The 27,819-nt window shown below is 43.2% G+C and overlaps 1 protein-coding gene across 1 annotated transcript; it reads left to right on the top strand.

The window, feature by feature from the left end:
- Nucleotides 1-537: 537 nt before the first annotated feature.
- DERL1 (derlin 1) lies at nucleotides 538-22,459 on the top strand. Its single transcript, XM_080909449.1, has 8 exons — nucleotides 538-853; nucleotides 9,030-9,141; nucleotides 12,484-12,548; nucleotides 13,372-13,398; nucleotides 13,850-13,945; nucleotides 14,948-15,000; nucleotides 16,513-16,623; nucleotides 20,374-22,459. The coding sequence occupies exons 1-8, from the start codon at nucleotides 701-703 to the stop codon at nucleotides 20,510-20,512; spliced, it is 756 nt and encodes a 251-aa protein (XP_080765575.1). The 5' UTR covers nucleotides 538-700; the 3' UTR covers nucleotides 20,513-22,459.
- The last annotated feature ends 5,360 nt before the right edge of the window (nucleotides 22,460-27,819 follow it).

The following is a 27,819-nucleotide window of genomic DNA, read 5'->3' as shown; positions in this document are numbered from 1 at the left end:
TTCCAGTCCTTCGCTGCCACTCTCTCCCTCCCCCATCATCCTATTACCTCCCCCCCCCCATCCTCTGAAAAATTTCATTACTCATTTGTTTTTCTGTCTTCCCTGAGGTTGCAAAGTCCAGGTAGCACAACCATGCTGACAGGCAAAGTTGCATCCCCAGTGTCTAGAAACCTGCCTGAAGTTGTGAACAAATTGATGATGTTGTGACTAAATGAGGAACTATCCGCACTACTGCTTCCTTTCCCTTTAAATAAATTCTCTTCAAGAGGCACTACCGGGATTGCAACGAGGGCGAGAACTAGGTGAAGGGCACGCAGCCTCCCCATTTGCTGGCAGCACTGGCCGTTGCTCTTGGCAACCACTGTTTCCCAGTAGACGTGCCGTAGTCGCCCCGCCTCTCCTGCTTGGCCCCACCCCCGGACGTCGAGATCAAGTACCGCACTTCAAAACCAGCACTATCCCTTTAAGCCGCGCGGGGGGGGGGGGCACTTCTGGTCACGTGGCCCGTGGCCGCCGGAAGGGGAAGTTTCTCTTATGATCGCTGCCTAGCTCGTCCGAATTCGGTGGCGCCACGTCCATCGGTCTCCGCCTCCTGCACAGCGGCTGCGCCTCCACTTTCCCTGGCCCAGCCGGCCGCGTAGCGCGGGGTGGGCACGGGAGAACGCGCGGCGCTGCGCAGCCGGCCACCAGACGGGCGACCATGTCGGACATCGGGGACTGGTTCAGGAGCATCCCGGCCATAACGCGCTACTGGTTTGCTGCCACCGTCGCGGTCCCCTTGATCGGCAAGCTCGGTATTATCAGCCCGGCCTACTTCTTCCTCTGGCCTGAAGCCTTCCTCTATCGCTTCCAGGTAGTAGCTGGTGTCAGACAGTGGAGACTACAGTCCCCAGGTGTCCCCGCGGCGGCGGAACGGGTTCGCCGGGCTGCGGGGCGCGCTGGGGCTGGTGGGATCTGTAGTGCGTCCGACTCCAGGGGTGTAAGGCTGGGGTCCTTTGAGTCCTGGGAGGTCCTGGGGTCGAGTGCTAAGGCTTGGATAATTTAGAGTCGCGGATTGGCCTGCTGGGACGTGACTCACGATACCTGTCTGGCAAGATTGTACTTCCCGACTTCCGTACTCTGAAGGAAATAGTGAGAAGGTAAGTTGCCATTCTGTTGGCAGATTGGACCCATCTGCCTTAATGTCCTCCTCCCTCTCTCTGTCCCCGTCGTGGGTGGTGATGCCATCTTAATCAGTGGTGTCTACTTGACATACTTCTGCATGGGTTGTTTACGTGTTGACAGTTTCTCTCTCCGACCTAAAACAATGGTTTAAGGTCAGAGATAAATAAGAATCAATTTATCTGTGTTTCCTGTGGGTCCTATCCCATCACCTGATATATGGCAGTTAAATGTTATCAGTGAATGAGTGAACTACTTAGGAATCGGGAGATATTAATTTTCTTAAGCATTCAGGAAAACACTAAAAATTATTGTTCTAAGCCAAAGAATGTTAATTTCCTAGAGGTTATTTTTATTGATTCTGTGATATAAGAATTTAATCAGGGGATGCTCAGATCCCAATATTAGATATGGATTTCCTTACATTTCTTGGCCTTCTTTTTCTGCTCTCCACTGGATGTTATTTCCTTGTCTCCTTTTCTGATTTCTCATTTTCCTGACCTAAATGTTGGGATATGTTCTAGGAATCCATTGTAGGATCCTCTGTAGTCGTGCCCTTGGACTTAGATCTTTATCACACAGGGGCATAAATACATGAATGGGAGACTGTCAGATACATGAGTATCTTTAGTGTAGTGGTGGATATCACCACCTGGTGACCAGTACACATCCAATCAAACCTCCCATTCATCTTTGACATTCCTGAGTTCTTTTTTGGTTTTACTGTTTAGTGCTTTGACTCAAACCCAGAGCATAGCACATGCTAGTCAAATGCACTACCACTGAGAAACACATCTTGCACAGCCCCTTGACTTATTTTTCCACCCCTGAATCTATCAGCTATACAGCTGGTTCTACCTCAGCTGTATATCCAGAGTATAGGACTTTCTCCATTGCATGCTGTTGTCATGCCAACTTTGCTCTCTTTGTTCTTACTGAGCAGCCAGAGCAATCCTCTTAAAACATAAGGCATGTCCTGTCAGTCTCCTGAGAATCCTCCAGTATCTGTGAAACGTGATGAGTAAAGTTCTTGCCAGGGCTTGTTCTTGCAGCACCTAAGTCAACCCCAGGACCTTTGCACATGCTTTTCTCTCCCAAAAAAGAAAGTCATGGTTCATTCACTTAAATCTGTGTCTTTCAGATCTCTGCCCAAATGCCATTTTACTTTGAAGGCCTTCTCTGATAGATTGTTGTTCATCAGAGAGTGTTCCTCCTTCACTGTTTCACTTCCCTTCTTCCTGCTACATGCCATCTGCTGGTGTTTGTTAGTCCACTTCCCACCCAGAACCTAGATGAGTGCTGCACACATAGCAGCTGCTTATACATTGCTTGAGTTGGTAGAAATTATCGGGGCTTGTTATGTGCTGGGCACTTGTCTACAACAGTGAACAGGACAGAAGTCCTGATCCTATGAAAAAAAACGGGGAGGTGCATTGCCAAGGACAGTGTTTAAGATACCAGTGTTGCTGAAAAATCCAAGAGGACACTTGAAAATATCTTTGAATCTGGCCTTTGGACCTAACCTTTCAGAAAGAAAGAAGGGTAAACTGGGAAAACTAGGCAAAAAGTAGGTATAGAAAGAAGACTGCGTATTGAGTAGTGAGCCAACTGAAGTGGTAGATGAAGATGGGGAGTTACAGGGTCTGTGCCGTAAAGCACAGGTGGATCGTAGAGGGCCTTGTAGCTCATGCTAAGAGGCTGACAGTATAAAGTTTTGTAGCACTAAGGATGAAGCCTAGGGCACAGCACATGCTAGGCAAACAGTCTGCTTCCGGCTTTTATTTGAGAGCACCAGTGAAACCTGGGAGGATCTGAACAAAACACTGAGAGCTGATTGCCCATTGGAGGAGTGGAGCTGGCGTGTTAGGGAGTACTGGGTAATGGTCTCAGACATAGGAATACACTGAGAGTGGGAATGCTTAGATGGGCTTGGGTTTGGTATGAAGTGTGGATTAATGGTGTGCTTTGACCAGTGTTAAATCTTGAGGTGTTTCCCAGGCATCCTAGTAGAGACATCCTGCAGCAGTTGGTTGTAAGAACATGGTTCTAAATTGTATTCTAAATTCTGAAATGTATAGTGTTGCGTTAACAGATTATGTGCTAATAAAATAATTGCGTTAATAAATATATTTTGGCAGAGTGCTGTTGTGAACCTTGTACCCAGTAGCATGTTGGGTAATGTGAGTGCATGGGGAGGGTTTCATGGGGAGCGTGGGCTGTAAATCATTTTATGAGAATGTGGTCAAAACTGACTCTTTGAGCCTTGTGAAATCTTGCTCACTTGTGTAGCCAGATTGCTAGAATAATCAACATCAAAGCTTTCCTAATAAGCTACAGATGTTTAAAAAAATGAACAGGACATCATTTGTGTCACACCTCATGTATGGATATATCAGCCCCTCAGATGCAGACTGTAACAAGCCTAGGAGAAACAATGCAACAAAGATGGAAAACTACAGAAGCTGTGCTTTCACAGTTTCTACAGGAGATACCTCAACCGAGAAACTCCATCTGTGTCAGCCTAAAGGAATTGTGTGATAATTGATTTAGACTCGTGCACTCACAATTTGAAGTAACGATACTTTACTTCTGTGTAATGTGGTGGTTTAAAGCTATAAAGTTTAAAGTGCTAGTTCTCTAGTTTGGATAACAAAATACTGCAAATGGGCTAAGACTTTCTACCTGGCTGTCCACAGTTTCTCCTTATCACACACGTTCCAGTGATGGAGTGTCTTCCTGTTGGCCCCTGATTAAAGAAAGATGGCAGTTCCTGATGCTTCAGTATTTATTCACTGAGATGATAAGCCTCCCGTGGAGCTTTTTAAAAAACAAAATAGTGTCACTCCCTTTGCTGTGCTTTGCTGTTTCTGTATGTGGGTTACCTCAGTTTCCACAACCAGCTTGGTTTGTTTATGAGCAAGTACAGCTGGTTTCTGTCTCACCTAGTTAAGAGTGGCCTAAGTTATCTTAAATTCCTTACTAACCCCTTACCCCCAAAGAGTTTAGCAAAGTGTTTTGAAAATTGATTTCTTCCAAACTGGCTGTAGGAAATGATTTTTCCTTTTCTCCTAGAGCTGGAAGATTATAAGACATCGAATAGTTAATTCATCCACGATAGAAAGATTGCAGGCTTCAAGTATGTCAATCGAGTAGTTGTGCCATAAATTCAATGCCTAGCTCAGACCCTTGCAAGTTGTGTGCTGTGAACCAAGCTATTAATGTCTGACCTAAAATATCTTTACCTAAAAGCAGTGATGTTTAATGATGTGCTGGCTTATCGGTTACAGGACTCTTTTTTTTTAATTTATTTATTTTATTTATATGAATACACTGTAGCTGTCAGACATACTAGAAGAGGATGTCAGATTCCAGATAGTTGTGAGCCACCATGTGGTTTCTGTGATTTGAACTCAGGACCTCTGGAAGAGCAGTCAGTGCTCTAACCACTGAGCCATCTCTCCAGCCCCAGTTATAGTACTCTTGACCATAGGGCACACCCTCAGTTTAATGCTTTTTTTGTGGGGGAGGGGGAAAGAGTAGAGTAGAAGTTGCATTAAGTGATCATATTAATTATGAGCTAAGTCCTAATTTCATAAACATAAGTGCCTTCAAATCAAGGAAATATGTTAGCTATTTCATACCTCTCTTAAGTATAACACACAGAAAATTGTATAATAGCTAATAAATAGTCTTAATAAATATTTAAATGATTGACCACTTTTTATTAGTAATAATATAAGATTTTAATAAGAAATTAAAAGCATAATTCATGAATTATTGTTCTTATTTAATCCCTGTCAAAGAATCCCTTCTTACTGGTCCTGGTGTTATCTACCTATAATTCTAGGGTTGGGGAAGCCCGTATATAGCAAGTTTCAGGCTAGCTTTACTACAGAGTGAGACCCCATCCCATGAAAGTAAAAAGTAAGCAACAGCAACAACAGAAAGGCCACTGAGCGCTGGGATGTGGCTCAGTTGGTGTGGTGCTTGTTTAGGATTCACAAAGCCTTGGGTTTGATCCCCAATACTAAATAAAGCCAGGCATGGTAGCCTGTGTCTGTAATCCCAGAATTGGAGAGGTAGAGGCAGGAGATCACAAATTCAAGGACATACTTGACTACAATATAATAGCTTCAAGAATAGCCTATCTCAGGAAAAAAAAAGGATAAAAGAAAAAGAATGAATGGATAACAAGACAAAAAGGCCTTTAACTTAGAATGGAAAGATGTGAGCTCTCAGCTTCCCTTGCTTGTTTTCCAAAATTAGATAGTGTCACATTAACCCAGTGACTGCAAGCTTAGCTAGCAGGTTTTTAAGAGTATTTGGGTTATGCGTTATATATATCTGAGAGGAGAGTAAACTTGAACTGTAGGCTGACATGGGAGTAGCAAGGTTTGCTTACACCAGCATTCAGCACACAGGTGCTACCATCATCTCTCATGATTGGGAACTCATGATATGTGTGTGCACACGTGCATGCATGTCTGTGTGTGTTTTGCATGTGTGTGCATGCACAAGTGTACAAGTATGTGAAGGCCAGAGATTAACCTTGAATGACATTCCTTAGGAGCTGGAAACCTTGTTTTTTGAGACAAGGGCTCTCACTGGGACCTGGGGCTCACTAGTTAGGTTAGGTTATTTGGCCTTTCCCATTTTCCCTGATCCTTTGGCTTTCCAGAGTTGAAAATGTCTTTTTACTCATGGCCTCCTGTTCCCTTATCCTATTTAATGTCAGATAGAGGAAAGAAGGGGCTGTCGGGGATTTCAGAAATAAACACTCTATCCTTCTAAAAAAACCCAGTGCCTAGTGATTTCAAATTATAATTTTAAATAAAAAATAATAAGTCTCTTAGATAAATGAAAGCAAGTATAACTCAAGGGTAAGCTTAATGAACAGGGAAGAGAAGTGAGGTATTTTGACAGACACTGATTTCTAAAGAACAGGTGCACAGAGTGGCTAAAAATAGTATTGTGTCATCAGCATTAGAGAAAATGTAGACAGGGGAAAAAAGCCTGAGGGTTTTTTTTTTTTTTTTTTTTAATAAAATCAGGCATTGAGTAACTTAAAGGAATATTGGAGTAGATGAAATGTGAATTTTAAAAACCAGGTCAGTGGGTGTTTTCTGAAAGGTTGTAATAGTAGCACTCCTCCGTATATGCTTTACAACATGTTTAAACAGCACATTTAATTCACTTTCTGAGTCCAGTCATTTAAGCCGTATAAGACAGGATGAGGGCAGGCCTTCCAGGACATATGTCACTGGGTTAGTGGAAAAAAGTGATCTCAAAAGTCTGTACTTAGAAAACTCCAAGGTTGGGGACTTGCTTCTGCCCTGTATTGTGGTGCTTCTGTAAACAGGGAGTCAGAACTGACAGGTTTACTCAGTTTGTTCTTAGGTCATAACAAGGATAGCAGTCTGGGAAATTTAACTTATAGTAGTTGAGATATGGCTATCTCTTTTGAGTGACAGACATTGTAAGAAGGAGGTTTAGTCTTACAATTCTAGAGTCATGCTAGGACAGAATTCTGTCTTCACCTTTATCAGTGCTGTTTTCTCATCTATAAAAGCCACCTTCTGAATCATTTTGTGTAAATAGAATACCGTACTAATTCATTAATCAAGGTCTCGGCATGTATACAGCTCAATTGTTAGTAGAGCATTTGCCCAGCATATTTAAAGTCCTGGGTTCCATCCCCAGAGCTCCCTAAACAAAACAAAATAACAAACACATTGATCAATGGGGGCTGTGCGTGATTCTCCCCTTGTACTTTGAAATTGGGACTGAGAAATGATAACTTTACAGAAACTCCAGGGCTGTTCCTGTGGTCAAGTTGTGACTCAGACGATTTAACCTGCTGCTGTACTGTTTCAGTGCAGGGGCTTTGGAAGGTTGCATGTGGTCTATACAGAGCGCCGAGCTCTGAGGCGTTCATCTCTGTCCGTGGAGAATGGGCTTGGCAGCTCTGTCTGGCAGGGCCTGTGACTGTTGTCTTTCTTTCTAGCAGCCCCAGATCGTTAGCAGCCCTCTTCTGTTTACTGTGCTCTTGCCGTTCATGGGGGCTTTGTGCCAAGTGTGTATTTTCCCTTCCTTGTGCCAGCTCTTGCTCATTTTGACAGTCTTCCCATGATTGATGCAGCCATGCTTTTCGTGCCTGGCATGTGGCACTGTGTCATAAGACACAGCTCTCAGGTCACAGGTCAGCATTATTCTGTTCTTCAGGGTCTGGGGCCGTCACTTTATTGTTGAATAATGTTGTGAGATATAAGCCAGTGTGAGTAATGACAGTGAAAGGAGTGAAAGAAGATACTGTGTGTGTGTGTGTGTGTGTGTGTTGTGTTGGGGAAAGCCAAGAGGTTCAATTTTCAAATGTTGCCAGGTTATGAAAGGAAAAAGAGAAAGCTCTGTAGAAAACCATGAAGGTTAGACAAGAGTGTCACAGGGACTAAAAGGAGAGATGTTGGATCTGACTTTACAATAATATCAAGACTAGCCAGGAAAAGGGTTTAGAAAGAAAGAGGAGGAAGAACGTTTCTTTCCTTAGATATGAAGATATATTTGTGACACTAGAAATTAAAATAACTTAGTATAGGCATTCACTCTAAATCATTTAAAATTTAAAAGTAGGCTTTAAAATTGAATGCGTTTCTATCCTTGGGGGAAAAAATCTTAAAGAAGACTTTGCAAGCATGATAGTGATGGGTACATTTGCCTGTGTGTTAAACTTTTGTGCTGAATACACAGCAAAAGTCCTATAAAATCAGTGCATTTTGGAATAAATATACTATGAAATAGATATTGCTGTGTAAAATGCAGCGAAAGTCCTCTAAAAGGTAAGTCTAATGACAGAAGAGAAAATAACTTGCAACAAGAAAATTTCTGCAATACATACAGAGATGCAGATCTTTCAGGGCAGTGGATATGCTAAAGCCTTTTCAGTGAAGAAAGATGCTCAGCTTTCTCAACGCAAATAAAAGTTAGTTCTCAGGTTAGTGGCTGTAAATATTCTTTGGGGTGAATATCTGTAGAAAGATGGCAATCATCTATATTTTAGGAGGAAGTATAAATTAATTAAACATTTCTGTAGACATTTGGCAATATCTACCAAAATAAGTGCATATGTCTGTTGATCTAACAGATTGATTCCCAGGCATTTATTCCGTGTGTGTGTGTGTGTGTGTGTGTGTGTGTGTGTGTGTGTGTGTGTGTTTGTAGAGAATATACGAGAATATTCATCATGGCATAACAGTTTAAATGAAGTTTGGCTATCCACATAAAGAAATACTGTGAAGCCAATAGAAATATTTTGTCAAGGCAACGAAGACATAAAACTGCGATTTAAAGCGTGGTGAGAAGGAGGAATAATGGCAGAACAGTCAAGGAAACAGAAACGGGCTGTGCATGCAGGCATGCCTGTGCTATTTCAGCACTCAGCAGGCTGAGTCAGGCAGGCCGATCGAATGTTCCAGGAAAGCCTGGGCTTTGAGACCCTAAAAACAAAGGCAAGGCATGGTGTTGCAGATCTTAGATTTCAGCACTTGGGAAACAGAGCCAGGGAGCCTCTAGTGTTTGAGAATGCTACTTTTGCCTTAGGACTGTCTGTAAGCCTGATCTCAGGCAAGACTGGCCATAAATTTGCATAGTATTGATTGTTAACTTGTTTAAAGGTATTCACTGATTATTTTGATGTCCTGTTATTTTATTGATGTGTGAATTGGTGTTATATAAGGCAGCAGGAACTACTCTCTTTCCTCATACTGTGGTGATGTCACTTTAGCCCTCATTGGAAGAATGCTTTGCATAGTGTGATTTTGTTTGGTTAAAATAAGTTCAGAGAAACTGACAGCTGTTTGTTTTGATCTGTTCAGGTATGGAGGCCGTTCACTGCTACCTTCTATTTCCCCGTGGGTCCAGGAACTGGATTTCTTTATTTGGTCAATTTATATTTCTTATATCAGTATTCTACACGGCTTGAAGCAGGTAAGGTACTTGTCATTATTCAAGTGTTGTTCCATTCTAATTTACTAATTCATTCTAACTACATTGACTTGGATTTTGAGGGTCATTAACATATAAAGAAACATGCATTGATAGTTCTTGCGTGCTCGCTGGGTCATGACTGTATTACGCTAGTAGACTGTGAGTTTTGTTTTTTGTTTTTGTATTTGTATTTGTTTGTTGGAGGCAGGGTCTCATCTGTCCTTGGCTATACCCAGTTTACCTCCAACTCAGAGATACACCTGCCCCTACCTCCTGAATGCTGGGATTAAAGATATGCGCTACCACACCCAGCCTGGTTGAGTGTTTAACCACACCACCATGAGTTGTAATTTGTTATAGAAGAAAATAACATCTTATGAAAATTTTGCACGTCTTCCCATCTCCTGAATGACTGGGCTGCGCTCTCACCTTACTCTTGCTCTCGTCCTGCTAGAGTGAGACCATGCCAGAATGTATGCGTGTCTCAGACAGAGTACAAGGCACTTGAGAGCTTGGCCTCCTTCACAGAGGAGACGGCTGGAGATGGTGGCTCAGTGAGGGAAGTTCAAGAGTGAGGATCCAGTCCGGATCTCTTCAGTGATACACATAAGCAGTTCGGTTCCTGGAGACCAAGACCCCCAAGGATTCTGGGGGCTCTCCCCACCTAGAGGAGTCAGTCGCTGAGGTCCAGTTTCAGTCAGAGGCCTTGCTAAAACATAAGGTGGTGAACAGTAGAAGATACTGATTGTGACCTCGGACCTTCACACATACTCCAGGGCACATATGTGCAGGTGCACATGCACGCACACATATCCAGTGGGTCTATACATGTAGAAAACAACTTCAAGGCAGGATCTGTACCGTGGTAGTTTTTCAGATACAACATCTTGTTAGACATAATAGAGAAGTAATACAGTGTTTTAAAAGTGTCTTGCTGAATTATTTCTACAATACCTTATATGCTAGTTTGAGTTGCTTATACAAGGAACCAGTAAATTGATACCCTAGTCAAAATATAGATTCACTTTTTTGAGTGTGATTTGCAAAGGTTGGCTGACTTCAGAGATTCTATAAAACTGCTGGCTCTTACTTAGGTCAGGTTTCTGAATTGTCCTTAAGAGTCTGCTCGAGTACTTGAAAATTATGTCTCAGTCTCCCAGCTGTCGCCACCAAGGTTGACAACCTGAATTTGATTTCCTGAAGCCTTTACATAGGGTGGAAGTGCACAACTGACTCCCAGCAAGCTATCCTCATGCCCAGTGCACACACCACCCCCCTTCCACACAAATAAATGTGCGAGGCCTCACCACCACACCGAGCTTTCCTGAAGCACACCAGGCTGTCCTGCCTCCCAGAACCTTTGGGGTTCACTCTCCCTTGTCCAGTTCTTGCTGGTACTGCTGAGTCGAGCTGAGAAGAGTAGTAAGAGTATTCTGCTCTTCTGGTTTATTAAGTTGTTGGAGTCGCTCTTATTTTAAACACCAGTGCAGTACATTCTGAGTGAAGTGTGGGTGATCCGTGACAAGTTAGGGAAGCTTTTACTATGAAAAATTTAAATACATACAAGGTCTTCTTAGAGAAAAAGGTCAGTGAACCTTTTTCTTCCTATTGAGAAAAATTGATCTCATATCACATTTTAACCCTCTGTGAGCCTGTGATTCAGTGGTTTTTAAGGATTTGTAACCATCCCAGCAGTTTAATTTCAGTGTTTTCATCAGCACCTCTTCAGTAGACCCAAAGCACTCCTGCCCCAGCTCCTAGCATTGCCAGTCTATTTTCTGTGTGGATTGCCCGTGTGGGCCATGTTTAATGTCAGTTTGTGACCAGCTCCTTTCACTCAGTGTTAGCTTTGTCAGTGCTGAGTCCTGTTTGTAGTATGTGTCAGTGTAAATCTCCGTCCCACTGTTGTCCCCATCACAAATCACTCATGTTTGTAGTATGTGTCAGTGTGAATCTCCGTCCCACTGTTGTCCCCATCACAGTCCTACTTTGTTTGTATCAAATGCCCTTGCCTTGGTTATTTGAAGCGGAATGTCACATATAATTCTGTCTCATTCGTCAGTACCCAGCATAGCTCTGAAGTCAGGCCTTAAGGATACTTTGTGATGTGGAAACTAGATCTGATATAACGGGTTCTGTGACCACCTTCCACTCTTGTTTATTTGTGTTCTTCAGTCCATCTACCCACTTTATGAACTTGGTCAGATAACGCAAGCTGCTCTGTAATATTTGTGTATGAGACACAGAGAAGAAAACCTGCATGTTAGACTTATGTGGTTTTGTTTGCTTTCATTCTTAGAAGTTGCTTCCCTTTCTTTCCAGTCAGAGCACTTTTGAAATGTGCAGCTGAGAGGCATTTTTGAAACATTTATCTCTTTGAGATAAAAAGTTGCCCTCTTTATCTGTGGGTTCTGTGTCCGGAGTCAAATGCCTGAAAAATTGATAATATTTGGGAAATACGCCTTCTGAATTTGTACAGTTTTTCCTCTTGTCATTACTTCCTAAACAACACATTGTAGCAACTGCTTGCATACAATTTATATTGTTAAAGGGACCATCGGTAATGTGACCTGTCTTACCTATGTCAGAATATGTAGGTTCTATGCAAATGTTGTAATATTGTATCTAAGGATTGTGGCTATTTGTAGGCTTTAGTGTACAGGGATGCTCTTAGCTCCCACCGACTATGGGTCCAGTGGAGGATGGTCCATATTCCATCTAGCTTCCTCATTTGAGTTTAAAGTGTACAGTTCAGTTAGTAATGTGTGTACAATTGGACAGCCATTATCATAATATGTTTATAGCATTTCTTTGCCTCTAAAAGTCTATATCTGATAGTATTGCCCATTTCCTTTAGTCCATCTTCCATGCAAGCTTAGGAAACTATTAGTTTCTTTTCTGCTCTTTAGAGTTGCCTGCACTAGTAATTTCTTGTAATAATTGTAATACCATATATGATCTTTTGTGACTGTTTCTTTTACTTAATGTCATGTTTTTAAGGTTCTTTTATATAACATGTAGATGTAATTCATTCCTCATTATTGTCAAATAATATAGATGATGTTGATGGGTACTTGGTTTAATCCATTTCTGGCCACTGTGACTCTTGCAGCTGGGAGCATTACTGCAGGAAGGTAGAATCTTCCATATCATCCTATTTAACTGTGTATTATGAAGAAAGGCATACAGTTGTCCAGAGTGGTTCTCATATGTCCTAAAGATCACACTTTTCTTTAAAGAAGTGATGTTAAATGTTTTCGGTTTAATTTTTCCAAGTGTTTTTCTTCGTAGAGGCTACTTTCTTCCCCAGTTCTAAAGCCTGTTGTTTGTGTTTGTTTCTAGGAGCTTTTGATGGGAGGCCAGCAGACTATTTATTCATGCTTCTCTTTAACTGGATCTGCATAGTTGTATCCTTCAGGGCTGCTTTGGGCCATAAGTGAACTCCCTACCTCCCTTTTACGGTTTTGGGAAATAGTATTCTATAAAAATATTTCAATCAGTCTTATACCTTTTAAAAACTATAGTTAACAATAAGAATATCAGATTCTGTGTTTGAAGCTAGGGTAAATCCTACGTTTGGGGGATGCCTCCTCTTACTATTGTCTCTGGGATTTTTCTCCATATTCAGAGGAGTTTTATTGCTGTCTCCTTGAGCCCAGTTCTCTCTGTTCTCTGGGGTGACAGTTTGTTGACTGAAACAGAGAGACTCCATGCCACAAGACAGCTTTTTATATCTTTGGTTCTTACCAGAAAATTAATTTACAGCCAGCATTATTTTATGACTTCGTTGCTGACCATCTTTTGTTCCTAAATAATAATTTAGTCCATAAGGCACCCCACCCTGGGCATAATCTACCTGTGTGAGGTACAGTTGATAAGCAAACAGTTGAACCTGACTGATATTTAAAGTTGGCCAAGAGCCAGATACCCTCTTTTAAGAGAATGGAATAAAAGAAAAGGCTGTTCCTGAGTATGAGTGTCTGTTTCAGATGCACAGACCTGTACATCAATGCAGATCTGTACTCCATGGTGGTGGGTTGTACGTTTCCATGTCCCTGCTCTACTGACTGACTGTACAGGCTGATAAAATATTTATGCAGTTATCAGAACTTTTGTATGTTCCCATATCGTATGTAATATGATGGCTAGAAAGTGTTTTCCTTTGGAGCAGCTCAGCCTTGGTATCTATAGAATACTTTCTACGTATGATCTTTAACTTCACAAACCAAGATCACTGGCTTAGCAATGGATATGCAGGTAAGGCTTTCAATTGTTTGCTCTTCTGTTTGTTTCAGAAGTTGGGATTACATTGAATACATAGGATGAGAACCTATTGTTAGCTAAGCCTTTGAGGCTCTTGTAGGCATTATTTAAGCCATTGTCTTTCTTGTTCATTTCTGGCTTATGCTTGAATGCTTAGAGTAATGGTTATGCTGTATTCCTGGGCATGTGTGGGGTTACGTGTTCATTGAAAACAGATTAGATGCTTAAGGGAAAAATGTTTTTTTTTTTTCAAATAATGGCTTGAACTGATGTTTCTGACTTTATGTGTTGATTATAGATTTTTATGGCATTTATTGTATGATAAGTAATCCTTTGCAGATTTTTGGAGGTGGGAGATTTTTGGAGGTGGGTAGGGTAGACAGTTCACACTAAACCGAGTCAAGTGCTTCTGGAGCTGAGTTTCCCATCTTGACTTCATTTGCAGTTGCTGATGATTCCTCTGATCATGTCAGTTCTTTACGTCTGGGCCCAGCTGAACAGAGACCTGATTGTATCATTTTGGTTTGGAACACGATTTAAGGTATTTTATCTCAGAAACACAGCTCAGCTTTTGTCTGTGATTAATCTCTCCTGAGCTCAGATGTGTACCTTCTGACACTTCCAGAAGGGGTCACTGCAGAGTAGTGTACCATAGGCGGGTGTCTTCCTCCCCATCCTCAGTCCTGCTCCTAGTTATCCCAGCATCCCTTGCTGTTGTTACTTCCAAACCCTCTGAACCGCTTCAGGGATAGGTCTCTCAGTGATATATTGTGTGTGTGTGTGTGTGTGTATGTGTGTGTGCATGAGAGAGAAAGGGAGGGAGGGGGGAGAACATGAACACACACAGGAGGGATTACAGAGACAACATTCAGGAATCCTGCTGGTTTCTACTTGTCACTCTTGCACTCTCTGTTTGGTGCTACATATTGTGCCTAGAATAGCACCCTCAGATGCTCTCTGAGCTTACAGTTTACTACCTGTAATGTCCTGTTCATTACAGAACTGAATATTGCTTGAGTCTCCTGCCTGGAGTTAGACTTGTCTAGTCTGTGTGGGCTAGTACTTACCTCATTTAGACTTATGGCTGTTTATAAGCTTCCTTTTACTACTTTCTAAAGTTCCCTTGAAGTTCATTCAGCCTTAGTTCTATGGTGTCAGATCTGGAAACCTAATATCCTGTTGGGAGACTGTTAGTTCAAGACATTCATATACAATGTTAGATAAAATTCAAGTTAATTATTTGTAACACTCTGCTTGGAGTCTTGCAGTGGTTCTGTTTGGGGCGTTTTTTCTGTCATCCATAAGATACTTGTTTCTTTGTTAATATTAACTCAGCAGGACTCTCTCCTTGAAGTTACAAGTATACAAATGAGTATAGTTTTAGAAAGGAAGGTGTATGTTCATTGGGGTTGGTATTAGATTTGGGAAATTTTGTAGTGACTGGTGATTTCTATAAATCTCTGGTTACTATTTCCTTCCCCATTTTCAGTTCCCCTGGTGCCGTGTGTCTTCAGGCTCTTCACATCTATGTCCTCTTTCCTAGGCCTGTTATTTACCTTGGGTTATCCTCGGATTCAACTATATTATTGGAGGCTCGTAAGTAATGTTAGATTTATTTATCTGGAAACTAATCCTTGGGAAACTTAGTTCATTTTTATCGTCCTTTCTTCAGCCTTTAAAAACCTTAAAAGACCGAGTGTTGCTATGTTAGAGCCTTAGAGAGAAAGATTTTGGATATGATTGGTTGCACTGCAGGGCTTAGGCACCCTTGACATTGGATAGCTCCCATTTTGTTAGCTTGTCACTAAATACCTTGTGTTTCTAGACCTATCTGTTTGAATACGTGTGTGCCTGGATTCAGCCTTTACACTGAGCAAATACAGAACTAATTTCCTTGATTTGTCTTAGGAGCTTATTCATAAAATTGCTGCTTGTTTTAAGCCCCCCCCCCCCCCCCCCCCAGAATGTCTAGGAAATGGCTTACTGCCATAGAAGTGGAGATTCTCGGATGAGAGGAACTTTGTTAAGCAGGGTCAGATTTCTCCTCCCTTGGTCTGTCGTTGGTATTGAGATGCAGGAAAACTTTTCATGTGTCCAGCCTTAAGTTCAGAGAGAGACCATGTAGAAGGATGTGTCTGGAGAGATAGCACCGTGGTTAAGAGCAGGTGCAGAGGGCACCCATGTTGGGCAGCACACAACTGCTTAGCTCCAGGGGTGTCTGGTATACCCAGCCTCCTTGGGACTTGTGCCCATGTTGTGCACACACATAGGCATACACAACAGTTACAAATCATTTTTAAAAACATCTTTAACAATGAGAAGAGCTTTTCTCTGCCTGATACGGTGGCACACACCTCTAATTGCAGCGCTTGGGAAACAGAGGCAGGTGGGTCAGCCAGGACTACATAGCTAGATCCTATGTCGAATAAAACGAACCCAAGACAAAACACAAGCTAGAGATACTAAGAGCTCTCATTTCTTACTTAGCAATTATTTTCAGAAGTTAGTAGATTGCAGAAGCACTAACCCTTCATATAGGTGATGTATTTGCCTGTATGGTCCTTACTGCTCCTGTGTATTTCCAGAAGGAGCGGGTGCACTGAAGAGAAGGATGGTGTGGAGCTTAGCACCTTTTCAGACTGGTTTTTGATTCAGCCCCACAAGGGCAGGGTGTGGAGAGCGCAGGCGCTCGTGTGCGCAGGCGCAAGAGTCACGTGGGTGAAGATGGGAGGACGTGCAGCTAGCAGCTCCAGAAGTGAAGGAGCCGTGCTTGGTCCTCCCTCCCTCCCTCCATGCTCTTCTTGGTAGTCTGCTTATTGTCTGTTTTACAGAACTCAGAACCAACTCTCTTTGTTCCTACCCCACCTTCTGAGACGTGCTGTGGGGCCTGGAAGCTGTGGGCCTCGTTAGTTCTTCAGGCCCGAGTCCCCTCTCAGAACACCTCTGTCACTCACGCTGTAAAAGGGCCCACTGTGGAGTTGCCGCTGACTCCCTGGGACTGTGATGGCTACAGCCACAGCGAAAGCGGGTCTTTCCCGTGCTCCTGGTTACAGCTGCAGCTTACTTTGTTGCCTGGATGTCTTTGCACTGATTTGACTTTCTTTGCAGGGTGATCAATGAGCTCATTGGAAACCTCGTCGGACATCTTTATTTCTTCCTGATGTTCAGATACCCAATGGACTTGGGAGGAAGGAATTTTCTGTCCACACCTCAGTTTTTGTAAGTTTTTTTCTCCTCTCTTATTAAAACATTGTGCTGTCCTGTGTTTTCATGAGGAGACACTTCACTGCCCTCTCTAAGGGAGAAATGTTGGCCAATAAAGTTCTTACCGTGGTAACAGTCAGGAAGCCAGGGTTAAGCCATCACAAAGGCCACCTATGCTGAGCAGGCTGAGTTATTTGATGTTACTTGAGAGTGCCAAGAGGAGGCCGGGGGACAGGTGTCATAAAGGACAAGACTACATTTTTTTCGTGAAACATTGGTTTCACCCATAATATTGGCAGAGTAAGTTAGCTTATAATTTGCATTTTTTAAAATGTGCTTTTATTTGTTTTTGTTTTAGGGACAGGGTCCCTGCCATATAGTTCAGGTTAACCCCAAACTCTCCATCCTTCTGCCTCAGTCTCCAAAGTTCTGGAACCACAGGTCTGCCCCCACCCTTCCTGGTTTAAACCTGGTTTCATATAGTGAATGTTAGAGACTAGAACGTTTGTAGATTGTTTAAAGTTACAAGAGACTTGAGATTTGTGTAGTAGTTCCAACTCATTGGAAGTAGGTGCTTGGTTGTTTTCTGTTTTTAGAGTTAATTAGGTAGAAGAGGCTGGGGCAGTAACTTCTGGGTATGCCATCCCCTTTGTGTCCTGCTTTTGATGCTGGTGAAGTTACTGATTAAAACCTCCAACCTTTGGTTCGTAAGTCTGAGTTGAAAGGCTGTCGCTGTCTCACAGGACTGGATAAAGCAAGGTTCATTGTTGGGAGCATAATGGTGGGTTGCAGGTTAACAGCACAGTGCTGTGTTCTGGGTTAATAAAAGCTCTGTGCCTAAGGTCTCGGGGAGGGCTGCTGGCTGAGAAGACACACTCAAACACTGGAGCATGTAAGTAGCGTGGCCATTCTATCAGTGAAGCCAAAGGCTTGAGATTGGGACCAGTCAAATCTCCATACGGTGCCCAGCCTGCCTGACAACAGTCACACCTAACCTCATGAGGGATGTGATATTATCACTCACACCTAAGAGTTTAAAGGATGGGACCTTTGAATCAAGATGTTACTTTAATGTTTGCAGTTCTCTCTCTTTTTTTTTTTTCAAGAAGTAGGTGAGGCAGAAGCACTTTAGTAGTGCCCCTCTACCGCAACTCTGCAAGTTAGAGTGTGTTTGTAGAAGACATTTGATTGCTAACTATAATCAGAAAAATTCAGTGGCTTGTTTGTTTGTTTTTAAGAGATTTTAAAAAATTGTTTCTCCTTTGTGCCTCGGGTTGCTTTCAGGCTGAAAAACAAATAGCCAGTCTGTTTTCTAATTACCAAACGGCACAATAGCAGCAGGTTTGGATTTTTGTTCTAGGTTTATCAAGTAGGTTGGCAGATGCATCAGCTTAAAAAAGTCTGCACTCTGGGGAGTAGCCAACAGCTACTTTACCTTAAATGGCTATTTTTCTGACTTAACAGCTTACAGATATTTTTGAATTGTGGACAAAGTGTAAAATATTTCAATGGTAAAATTACGACAGCACACTGGCGCCCGCCTTCCACTTGAGCTTTCTCTGTTGGTGGATGCCCTTCTTTTAAATTTTGCATAAAGATCAGATGGTAAAATGTAGCTCCTTGCAAAAGCAGTAACTGCTTTGGAATTACCATAAATTTTTGTTGATTATGTATAATTGGGTGTCTTTTTATTCTAATTACTAGCATTTAATTTCACTCTGAGCTTAAGCTACGAAGCTGTGTCTATATTGTCTTGAGTATGCAGTGGAGGAGACAGCCCCAGTGCCTTTTTCAAGTGCTGTGTTTTATTATGTGTTTCAGAAGAGTATTACTGTCCAGGATGCCGTAGATGTTGACAGTTTGGCACCTGGAAATGACACTTTGATTTAATGATAAAACTATTTTATTTTTAGTTTTTATTTTTTGTAGAGACATTTTTGGGGGATTTGTCATCCCACCTCAGCCTCCTTGAAGAGAGAGGAGTTGACTTATAGATTTCTAAGATGACGCATATTCTGCATTCCATTTAAAAAACAGCTGTATCCTTTCTACAGTTCTTTCCAACAGTTAATTTCCTGTTTAAAACAGGGTCTTTTTTCTTTTTTGGGGGAAGGAGGATACAGGTATTAAAAATGTCACAGATTGACACCAGCTACTAACTGATGTTACAGCGGTGGTGCTGACTGTAGCATGTGACGGGGCGGGGGGGCAGGTGCTGGCCTGGAGCCAGGGTGCCTGGGCATGGGCACCGATGCTTCCTTCAGAAGAACTTCACTTGGTTCTGCTTCTGTTTTCTTGTTGATTTAATAAGCTTGATTGCTGGGAACTGTGACATGTCTCTAACTTTAGATACTTGGGAGGAAGAGGCCAGAGGTTGTGCAGCTCAGGGCCAGCCTGGGCAACTTAGTGGGACCTTGTTGCAAGAAAAATTTACAAGAAGGGGCTGTGAGCTCAGTGTAGAATACTTGCCTAGCACTCCTGAGGTTTTAGATTCTACTCCAGAGCAGCCAGAAAGGAAAAGAAAGGGGTAGGTGTGTGTGTGTGTGTGTGTGCGCGCGCGCGCGCACGCGCGCACGCGCACGCGTGCGTGCGTATGATCGAGCACGCACATGAGAGAGAGGGAGGGGGAGAGGGAGAGGGATACCCTCCAAGGTTGCTGTGACAATCCAATGAAATTTTAAACATGCTATAGCACAGGTGCTCCTTGGACAGTAAGTTGCTCTAGCTTTAGGCTGTGTTATTGGCTGTCGATGTGAAAAGTCATTTATCATGACTTATTCTGGGTACAAAGGGCTTAACCAGGGCATCAGTTTGTACTCTCTGCCTTCCAGCAGAAATTTAAACTTTAGAACCTTAGAAGCCATTGTCAATTTAGGGAGAAGAGTTGGGAAATGTTACTGAGAACACAGACTGGGTTGAAGTTTTGTTAGCTGTCCTGCGATGCCTGGTTTATTAATTTGTAAGGTGAGACATCATTGGACCTTTTTTGGGCTGTGGTGTTAATCTGTCTGGGATGGGAAGGATGCAGTTGGAAGGCAGGTAAACTAAACATACACTCACAGCTTCCAGAAAGCAAGCTTTGTGGCCTGCATGTCTCTGCGGGCTCCGACCTGCTGCTTGTGAGTTTGTCCTCTGAAAGCGAGTTATTTTGAATTCTTTGATCCAGTCTGACCCGTATGCTGACAGGCCAAGAAGCCGTTGGTGCTTTCTGCTTGTTGGGCTGTGCGTATAACCTGTTTGCTTCCATATTGCTCTGCGTGAATTACTTTTTTTTTTTTTAACTTACCAAACAGGTTTATATGTTAACTTCTCAATCTACAAACTCTCTATACAATAAGCTTACAACCACTGGACAAAGATATAAACTGCCCATCTGTATGATATAAATAGACTCATAGAAACCCTTATAAATAATAATAACAACCTCATTACGCTAGAGATGCGCCGAGAGAAACATTCACATCTGCCTCCATCTTGTCTCCTGAATCTCTTCCTCCATGAATTACTTTTATAATCAGTGGGAAAAATGTGGAGAGTGTGAATTTAACTGAAAGCTTGATAAAGTTAAAAACCATGAAAAGCAAGTGCCATCTGTGGCCAGGGCATTGTAGCAAGTGCTGAAAAGAAAACTAAGGAAGACAGTGTCCCTGGCCTCTTTCACTGTGACAAATGTCCTGGAACATCCAGGAGAAGGAGATGTTCCAAATGACTGGAGATGGCATGCAAGTGACTTGGTTCTCTTTGTTCCTTTCTTCTCTGCTCCAGGTACCGCTGGCTACCCAGTAGGAGAGGAGGGGTCTCAGGGTTTGGTGTGCCCCCGGCGAGCGTGAGACGAGCTGCTGATCAGAATGGCGGAGGCGGGAGACACAACTGGGGCCAGGGCTTCCGACTTGGAGACCAGTGAGGAGCAGCCCCAGCCTGCTCACCAGCCATGCCAAGCAGATGACAGTCTCCTCCCAGTGCTGGGCACGCTTAATGGCCGAGCTCTTGCTGCTGCTCTTGGACCTGACCCACACTGAATGTAGTCTTTTGGTACAAGACACATTTTTAAATCCTGAAGGAAAATACAAGTATTCCTCAAGTTCCATGATTCTCATTCAAGTCCTTACTGCTATGAAGAACAAATACCAGCAGTGCAGATTCCAAACTGACTCATTTTCTGGCGTCTTCTCTTCCTCCCCTTCCATCTGAATAATGAGCTGGGCAAAAGAGGTTGATTAACCAAACCCTGTCAAAGGACCCTTTCCTCTCACACACAAGTCCCCAGAGTTGCAGCTTGAGTTGTCCACAGAAGGGCTTTGCCTTTGACACACTTACTTACTGACTTTTGCCAAAGCTTGGTTACAAAGAGCTGGTTGACATGTCATCCTTGGCCATTACTGGCAGGACCGTAACTGCAGGGAGAAGGTTGGAGCAGCAGAGGAAGAACTTTCTCTGCTGTGGAGCCTGCATGAGCTTGTCAGCAGGGCCGCCATTCATACAGAAAGGCACCTCTGAGTCAGTGAGCGCCCAGACTGGGAGTAACGAGGTTCAGGGCTGGTTGCTAGGCACTTTTCTCCCTCTGAGTCAAGGGATCAAGACCACAGTGGAGTTGCTCCTAACACAGAGGATGGGTTTAAATGTGATCCCCTTGTGTTTCTTCCGTGGGGTGAACTGGCTTTGTGTACCCAGAGCAGTTGTGTTCCAGATCACATGTCCCTGGAGGCCAGCTTCGGGGCACTGACTCCGTTCCATCTTCATTGTGGGTGTGTGTTCACTGAGTTGGTGGAGAAGAGACTGTCAGACTCTACATTTTTCATTCATTGTTTTTTGACCCATGCCTTTTCTGCTCTTGTGTTTGTGTTAATGGCTAGGGAAGTACAGCTCTTCCGATGCGTGTCGATCCGTTTTTAAGGCTAATAGAGGCCCATCTGAATGAGTCACTCATAATCAGAGGTTCCAATAGCTTTAGGACCATTTGCGTTCAAAGGTCTTTATTATCTTGGGTCGTGCATGTATACACTTTGTGAGTCAGACCTGCTCCCTGTTTATAGGTGGGCTTTTGCCAGCAGAGCTCAGCTTATCACTAAATAAAGTTTTCTGAAGGCTCTAGTGCTTCATATAGTTACTTTGTTTTCATTCTGAAATCAGACTGCTGGCTGTGATGTCTGAGGTTTTTGATACTCTGGGTTTTCCTTTGAGGAAATGTACCCTAACGGTGTGACTTGTCTTTCTCTGCTTATTAAAACTGTGACATGTTTTATATTCGGAAGTGGGAGTTGGAAGAAGAGCTCCGCCTTTCTCATAAGTTTGTGTGCCTCTCCATATTTAATTTATATAATATAAACTTTTGGGTGGAGAGAGGCTGATCTTAAACCTCCTGGGTCTCTTGCTGACCTGATGCTGTGGTAAAATTGTGTAAGATTCCACAAGCCGATCTCCCTATGGCAATGTATGTGTACTCCCTGTGCAAGGTGGAGGCTCAGATTCAGAAAGGACGACCAGCTGAGCGAGCAAGAGATTATTTTGTGTCCTGGTACCAGGCTGCCTCCTGAGGGCACTGGCTTGTCTAAGGGTCCTCAAGTGTGGAGACCTTTTCTGTACAAGGCAAATGTTCATAAAATTCTTCCTCCTGGACATGATTAGGAAGCTGATAATTTTATTATCTTGCCTAGATTACTAGTCCTTCCAGGATAGTTTTACCAAAGTGAGCTGTTTGAGTATTGACTTCACAAGGTAAGAATTCACAGTGGGTTCTCTATGAATGTGAAAAAATCCTTATTTTGTACAGACAGCTTTCCTTTTTGTAACTAATCCTTTTTACTGGTAAATATTGTAAATTAAAATGTGTGACTCGAAGGCTGGCTGTGTTAAGTTTCCGTACCTCTGCTGTGGTGTGTTACATGATGCAGTTACTGTCATTGTCTTCACTAGATCAGTTTTATGTGATCTCCAGTAATTTTTGACTAGTAGGACAGCAGGCCTTTTTGTATGAGAGAGAGAGAGAGTGTGTGTGAGTGTGTGTGTGTGTGAGAGAATGATACCCTCACAGGGTCGCTGTGACAATCCTGCGTGTATTGTCTATAGCCTAGACTGTCTACGAACTTGGAATCTTCTGGCCTCAGCCTTTCGGGTTCTGGAGTTAGGTACATGTTACCACATTTGGCTTGGTTTTTATTTAATGAAGCAGGGTGTTACCAAATTTTAGGTTAGGAGTCATAGCTGATGGTGCTGTGCTTTATAGCATTACTATAGCTTTCACCCATGAGTATGAGTTTCAGAACTCTGGAATTTGATAAACCCTTCCTTGGGTAAGAACACCAGACTAGAGCACACATGTTGAGTTTTCATTTTAAAGGTGAGCAATTTGAGTATGGCTTCCTGGCCTTGTGATGCGTTTATCTCAAGATAGGTCAACATCAGGAAGCAGGGCTGTGCACCTTTCTCTTAGTAGAGAAATAATGGAACAATAAGAAGGAAAGATCCTGTTGGTTTGGAAAGGCAGGACATTGCCCATCTCACGGTAGTTGAGCTACCTTTTGAATAGCTAATAATAGGCAGTATTGCAGCTGCCGGTGTCTTCCTTGCTAATTATATGTGCAGTCCCTTGCCATTTTACGTTTTCAGTAGTGACAATACTGGATAATGAAACCTGCTAACCCTTGGGGAAAAGTACAGGTCTCTTTGGACTTTTCACAGGTGGTGTCTGAGAAGCTGGGCCTGGACAAGCATGCTTGCTGGAATTTACTTGCTTTCCAGAGTGGCTTTGGAATTGGGATTGGGGTGACAACAGGGCACTTGCTCAGGTGTTTTCCTTTTCCCAAATCAGTTGTTATGTTTGTTCCTATCTGTCCTGACGCCTATGTCGGTGCTCACCTATATTCCATTAAGAATATTTTAAGACTGGTTTCCGTTCTGCCTCCTGATGAGGTTGGAGGGCAGTGATTATGTTGTCATACCCTTCCAACACGCTTTAAAGTTCTTGGTGATTCTAAGATTCAGTTGGCTTTGGGGACCAATGTCTAAACCAACTTCCTTTTTTTTTTATTATTAAATGTGTTCTTTTGATAATTTCACATATATGTGTCCATATATTACATTCGGATCACTGTCAACTTCTTTCATCTCTCTTCCACATCTATTACCAGCCCCCTACAATTCCCTTTTACACATTCATGGTGTTTGGTTTTGTGACCCAGCGTGTAACTGGGGCTACTTGTTTATAGATTTGCTGTTAATCACAGGAGCATGATGAACTCATCAGGGTATCCAGTTGAAGACAATGTCTGCACTCCCCCAGAATGCATCAGTTGCTCAAGGTTTCAGCAGGGAAAGTAGGGTCATGTGGGTCCCTTCTCAGTCGGTAGTTGACTCTTGACAAGCCCCGTCCGGTGTAGGCCCATGGCTGGCAGCGGCTGCTGCAGTGAGGTTGTGGTGGCAGCGGCTCTGTCCTGCCCACACAGTCTCATAGAACTCCCTGTGTGGCAGTCCTTAGCATCCGTCCTCTTTCTTCGCCTTGGATGTCCTGTTGAGAGACAAACCCTTGACTGTAACATAGTGTCTTGAGCAACTCTCATCTATTTGCTGCCTTTTATTATAAAGTTTTTAGGAAGCAGCTTGATACTGTGTCAGGTCAGCTAAACAACAGTGATAAGTTTTCACCAGTGTGTAAAACTTCAGCCATGACTTCTAAGCTGTGTTTATAGTGCCAGGCATGGATTCCTTCTTGTGGGATGGGCCTCAAAACCATCAAGAGTGCTTGGTTGCCCTCATAACAGTTCTACCATAATTGAACTAGTGGGCACATCTTACTCGCTGGTTGCTGTTGAAGTTTGTAGGGTTTTGGCTGGGGAAGGCCACTCCCCTCAGCTTACATTGTGTCTTCTGATATTCTGAAAGCTAGCTAGCTATCAAGGAGGACTCTAGTTTGATTTCTCTGTATCTTATACTCAATGTATGCAATGTCTTCAGCCATAGGGTCTTATCAACCAGTTCTCCAGGGCAGCCAGAAAGAATGGCAAGAACCTATATTGTACTGGAAACTTCTGGAGCCTCCCTGACCAACAACTCATAAGGAGGTATGTTGGGGATTAGTCTGTTGCTATGTATACAAATACTAAACTCTGAACCCCAAGATCTGGTTGCTGTCCAGATGAGTTCATCCATGAGCACTGGTCCTTGTGTAAAGCTTGCTCCCCAATGTAAAGCTAGTGGTTAATGAAAGGGTAGAGCCTGCGATTGGGTAGCAGAGAGAGAAAGATGGGCCTAGAATCGAGTGAGGGATCTCAAGAGAGATCTTGGGGGAGAAGGAGAAAGGAGACTGGAGAGAGCAGGATGGACCAGGAGCATGTGGCTGAGAAAAGTGTACCCTGAGGACAGTCTGATGGAGCAGTAGCACCCCAGGAGACATCAAATTGGCAAGTGACTGACATTTCTGTGGGTTTTAACAGGTGGAGGGATTAGTATAGCCCAGAACCTGCCCAGCTCAGTGCCAACAGCTTCTTAATACAATTCAGTGTTTCTGTGTTGTTTACTCAGGAATGTACAAACAAGATGTGGGGTAGAAACACCAGTAGAAATTAAGGAGTAAAAGGAGGTGTATTAATCCCCCAAGAAAAATAAATATTCCATTAGTTGGCACCCCACATGGAGCACTAAATGTAAATGTATTTCTAAAAGTGGCAGTTTTTCTCTAACCCTGGATAGTTCCCAAATGAATGAGACTGAGTCTCTCATATTTATTTAATCAAGCTTTACCGCACAATACCTGGACCGCCATTAATCTGTTCTAATCCTCTAAATTAGTCTGGCTACCTCCCAGCCAAAATCTCTAAGGTATTTACATTTTAGTACTGGTCTGGCTCTCTGGGCTTCAGGTGTTTTTCTGTGATGACTCTCTGGACCCCTTTCTCATGGTGAATTCCCTCTTCTCTCCCCATCCCTGGCTGGTGGAAGCTCAGCCCTATTCCCTCTTCTGCTGATCAGCTTTTGTGGACAAGTCTGAGAATCAGTGGGGAGTAATGCCTATACAAACTTGAGATGGGATGTTCTTAGAATAAGCATTACGATGCCATGTCTGGGTTGCACCAAGATATGGGGGCAGAGAAGTCAGCCTTGAATAAATACAAGGATAACCTTCACAGTGCCCAAGAACACTGTGTTTAGAGAGCTGCCCCATACTTGGCACCATTGTTTGCTGACTCCTGGCTGTTAGTCTGGTCATTATTGAGTCATGCAGGCTTATCAACCCTCTTAGCTCATATTTAATTTACTTGGTTAACAAAGTAGATTTTCATGGCTTTTTCCTATGTCTTTCGTTCTATAAACCAAATTTTGTAGTATTTTTACACATAAGAAAAGATTCAAAGATTAGGTTCTAAGTGCCAAAGACAAGAACCTAACTTTATGTTGTTCATGATTGAAACCAGAGCAGGTGTCAGCAGGACATGGTCTGCATCAGGATACGTGCTTTCTTCTGAGGCAGTCCACTTGCCCCACTGTAGCTAATCCCATACTCGTTAGGAAAGCAAACAGTTGCAATTCAGCAAGCTGCCAGAACAGAGATGCTAAGAGAACAGCTTCGTGTTGAAGAATTGTTAGGCAATTGTAGGTCAAGGTAGAGAGAAGCCATTTGTTCTGGGTTAGAGGTGTCGGCAAGAGTAGCAACAAAGGTAAGATTCAGAAGTTAGGCTGCTAGGTGTAGCAGCCTGTGTCTGTAATCCTGGTGTTGGGTGTGGGGTATGGAAATGAGTACATCCCAAAGCTCACCGACCTGCCAGCCTAACCTAGTTGATGTGCTTCAGGCTCAATGAGAAACCCTTTCTTAAAAAAATTGCTAGTATAGTCAAGGCAAGATACCTGATGTCCACTTTTGTCCTCCACACCCAAGGCACAGACGGAGGCACAAGCTCACACATACTCACCAGCACTGCACAAGCCACATGAGGACGTTAGGCTGGACATTTAGAAAGCAGTGGCAGGGGAAAGACCGGGAAGGGAGGTGGCCCGCTCTGAACTGCAGTCCGTAGGCAGCGGTGAGCAAATGAAAACCCACATTCAGCAGAGTGTCAGAAGGGAAGTGTTAGGCAAAGACACAAAAGACGAACTGGCCAGATTTTGTGTTGGTGGCTATGGTGGAGTTTACGATAAGGCTTGTTCTGACCCATCTGGGACACTGTTGGGGGGTTGAGAGAGATCAATTGCAGAATCGCTGGGACTTAATGAGGACGAGGATTGTTTACGCTAAACGTCCGAGGACATCCTGGCTCAGGGTAGTTTATCAATAGGGAGAGGCCTGGTGGATGTTATTTATGGGCAGTGTTGGTGAGGTACATTGGAGGTAGCTAGGTGGATGGCCAGCTCTCACACTCAGACATCATTTGCATCCATCTTTCTTCATTGAAAAAGGCATCATGAACTCCAAACCCATTAAAGATTTAAAAACGAGCATTTTTTTTTTTAAACATGAACTCTTGCTAGGAGCGGGGTGTTTCTGCATGTCCGGGGGAAGGAAAAGCAGTTCTGATCCTGTCCGTCCTGTGGGGCGCATCTCAGGCAGTAGTTTGTCAAGGAGAGATGTCGCTGCAGGGAAGAATTCAGTGCCATCCCATGTGTCTGTGCTTGTGACGTTTGCGTGTCTTTTCCATGGTTGGTCACTGTCATCCCACGTTCAAGACTAGTCAGGAGCAGCAAAGGCTCACCACATAAAATGCAGGTGGCCTGAGGGATTTTGTTTTGTTTTTTAGGTGGCTGGTTTTGAGACAGAACCTCATGTAGCCACTGTTGGTCCCATTCTGTAGCTGATAGCCTTGAACTTCTGACTGATTTCTTCTGTTTCCTAAGTGTGGATTGTAGGCATGTGCCAACCCTGCTAGGGCTCAGACTTGGGGTTTTATGCCTGCCAGGGAAGGATTGTGTCCACTTACTTGACTCTAGCCTTGTGATGTGGTTTCAGAATTGGGTTGAGTCGAGACTTTGGCCAGCTTTCCGGGAGCTCTAAGGACCTGGTCTCCCAAGAGCATTAGAAGATTTTGTTGTTCATATAGACTTCTGATGCAGGGTGTTAAAGGAGGTTGGGAATAATGGGAAGAATACACTGGAAATGTTTCTTTTAAAAGCAACAGAACTGCTGGTCAACAGGGTGTAGTTACTTGTTAATGAGCCTCGTTCTTGGGGTGGTTGTGGTTAAGGTAAGCAAGAACATGTGGGAACTAACTGAAGGTGGAAATTTAG

Source organism: Micromys minutus, assembly GCF_963924665.1.
Source record: "Micromys minutus genome assembly, chromosome: 33".
Classification (NCBI taxonomy): Eukaryota; Metazoa; Chordata; class Mammalia; order Rodentia; family Muridae; genus Micromys; species Micromys minutus.
Note: the sequence above shows the minus strand (reverse complement) of the source record. Positions and strands in the feature narration are given on the sequence as shown.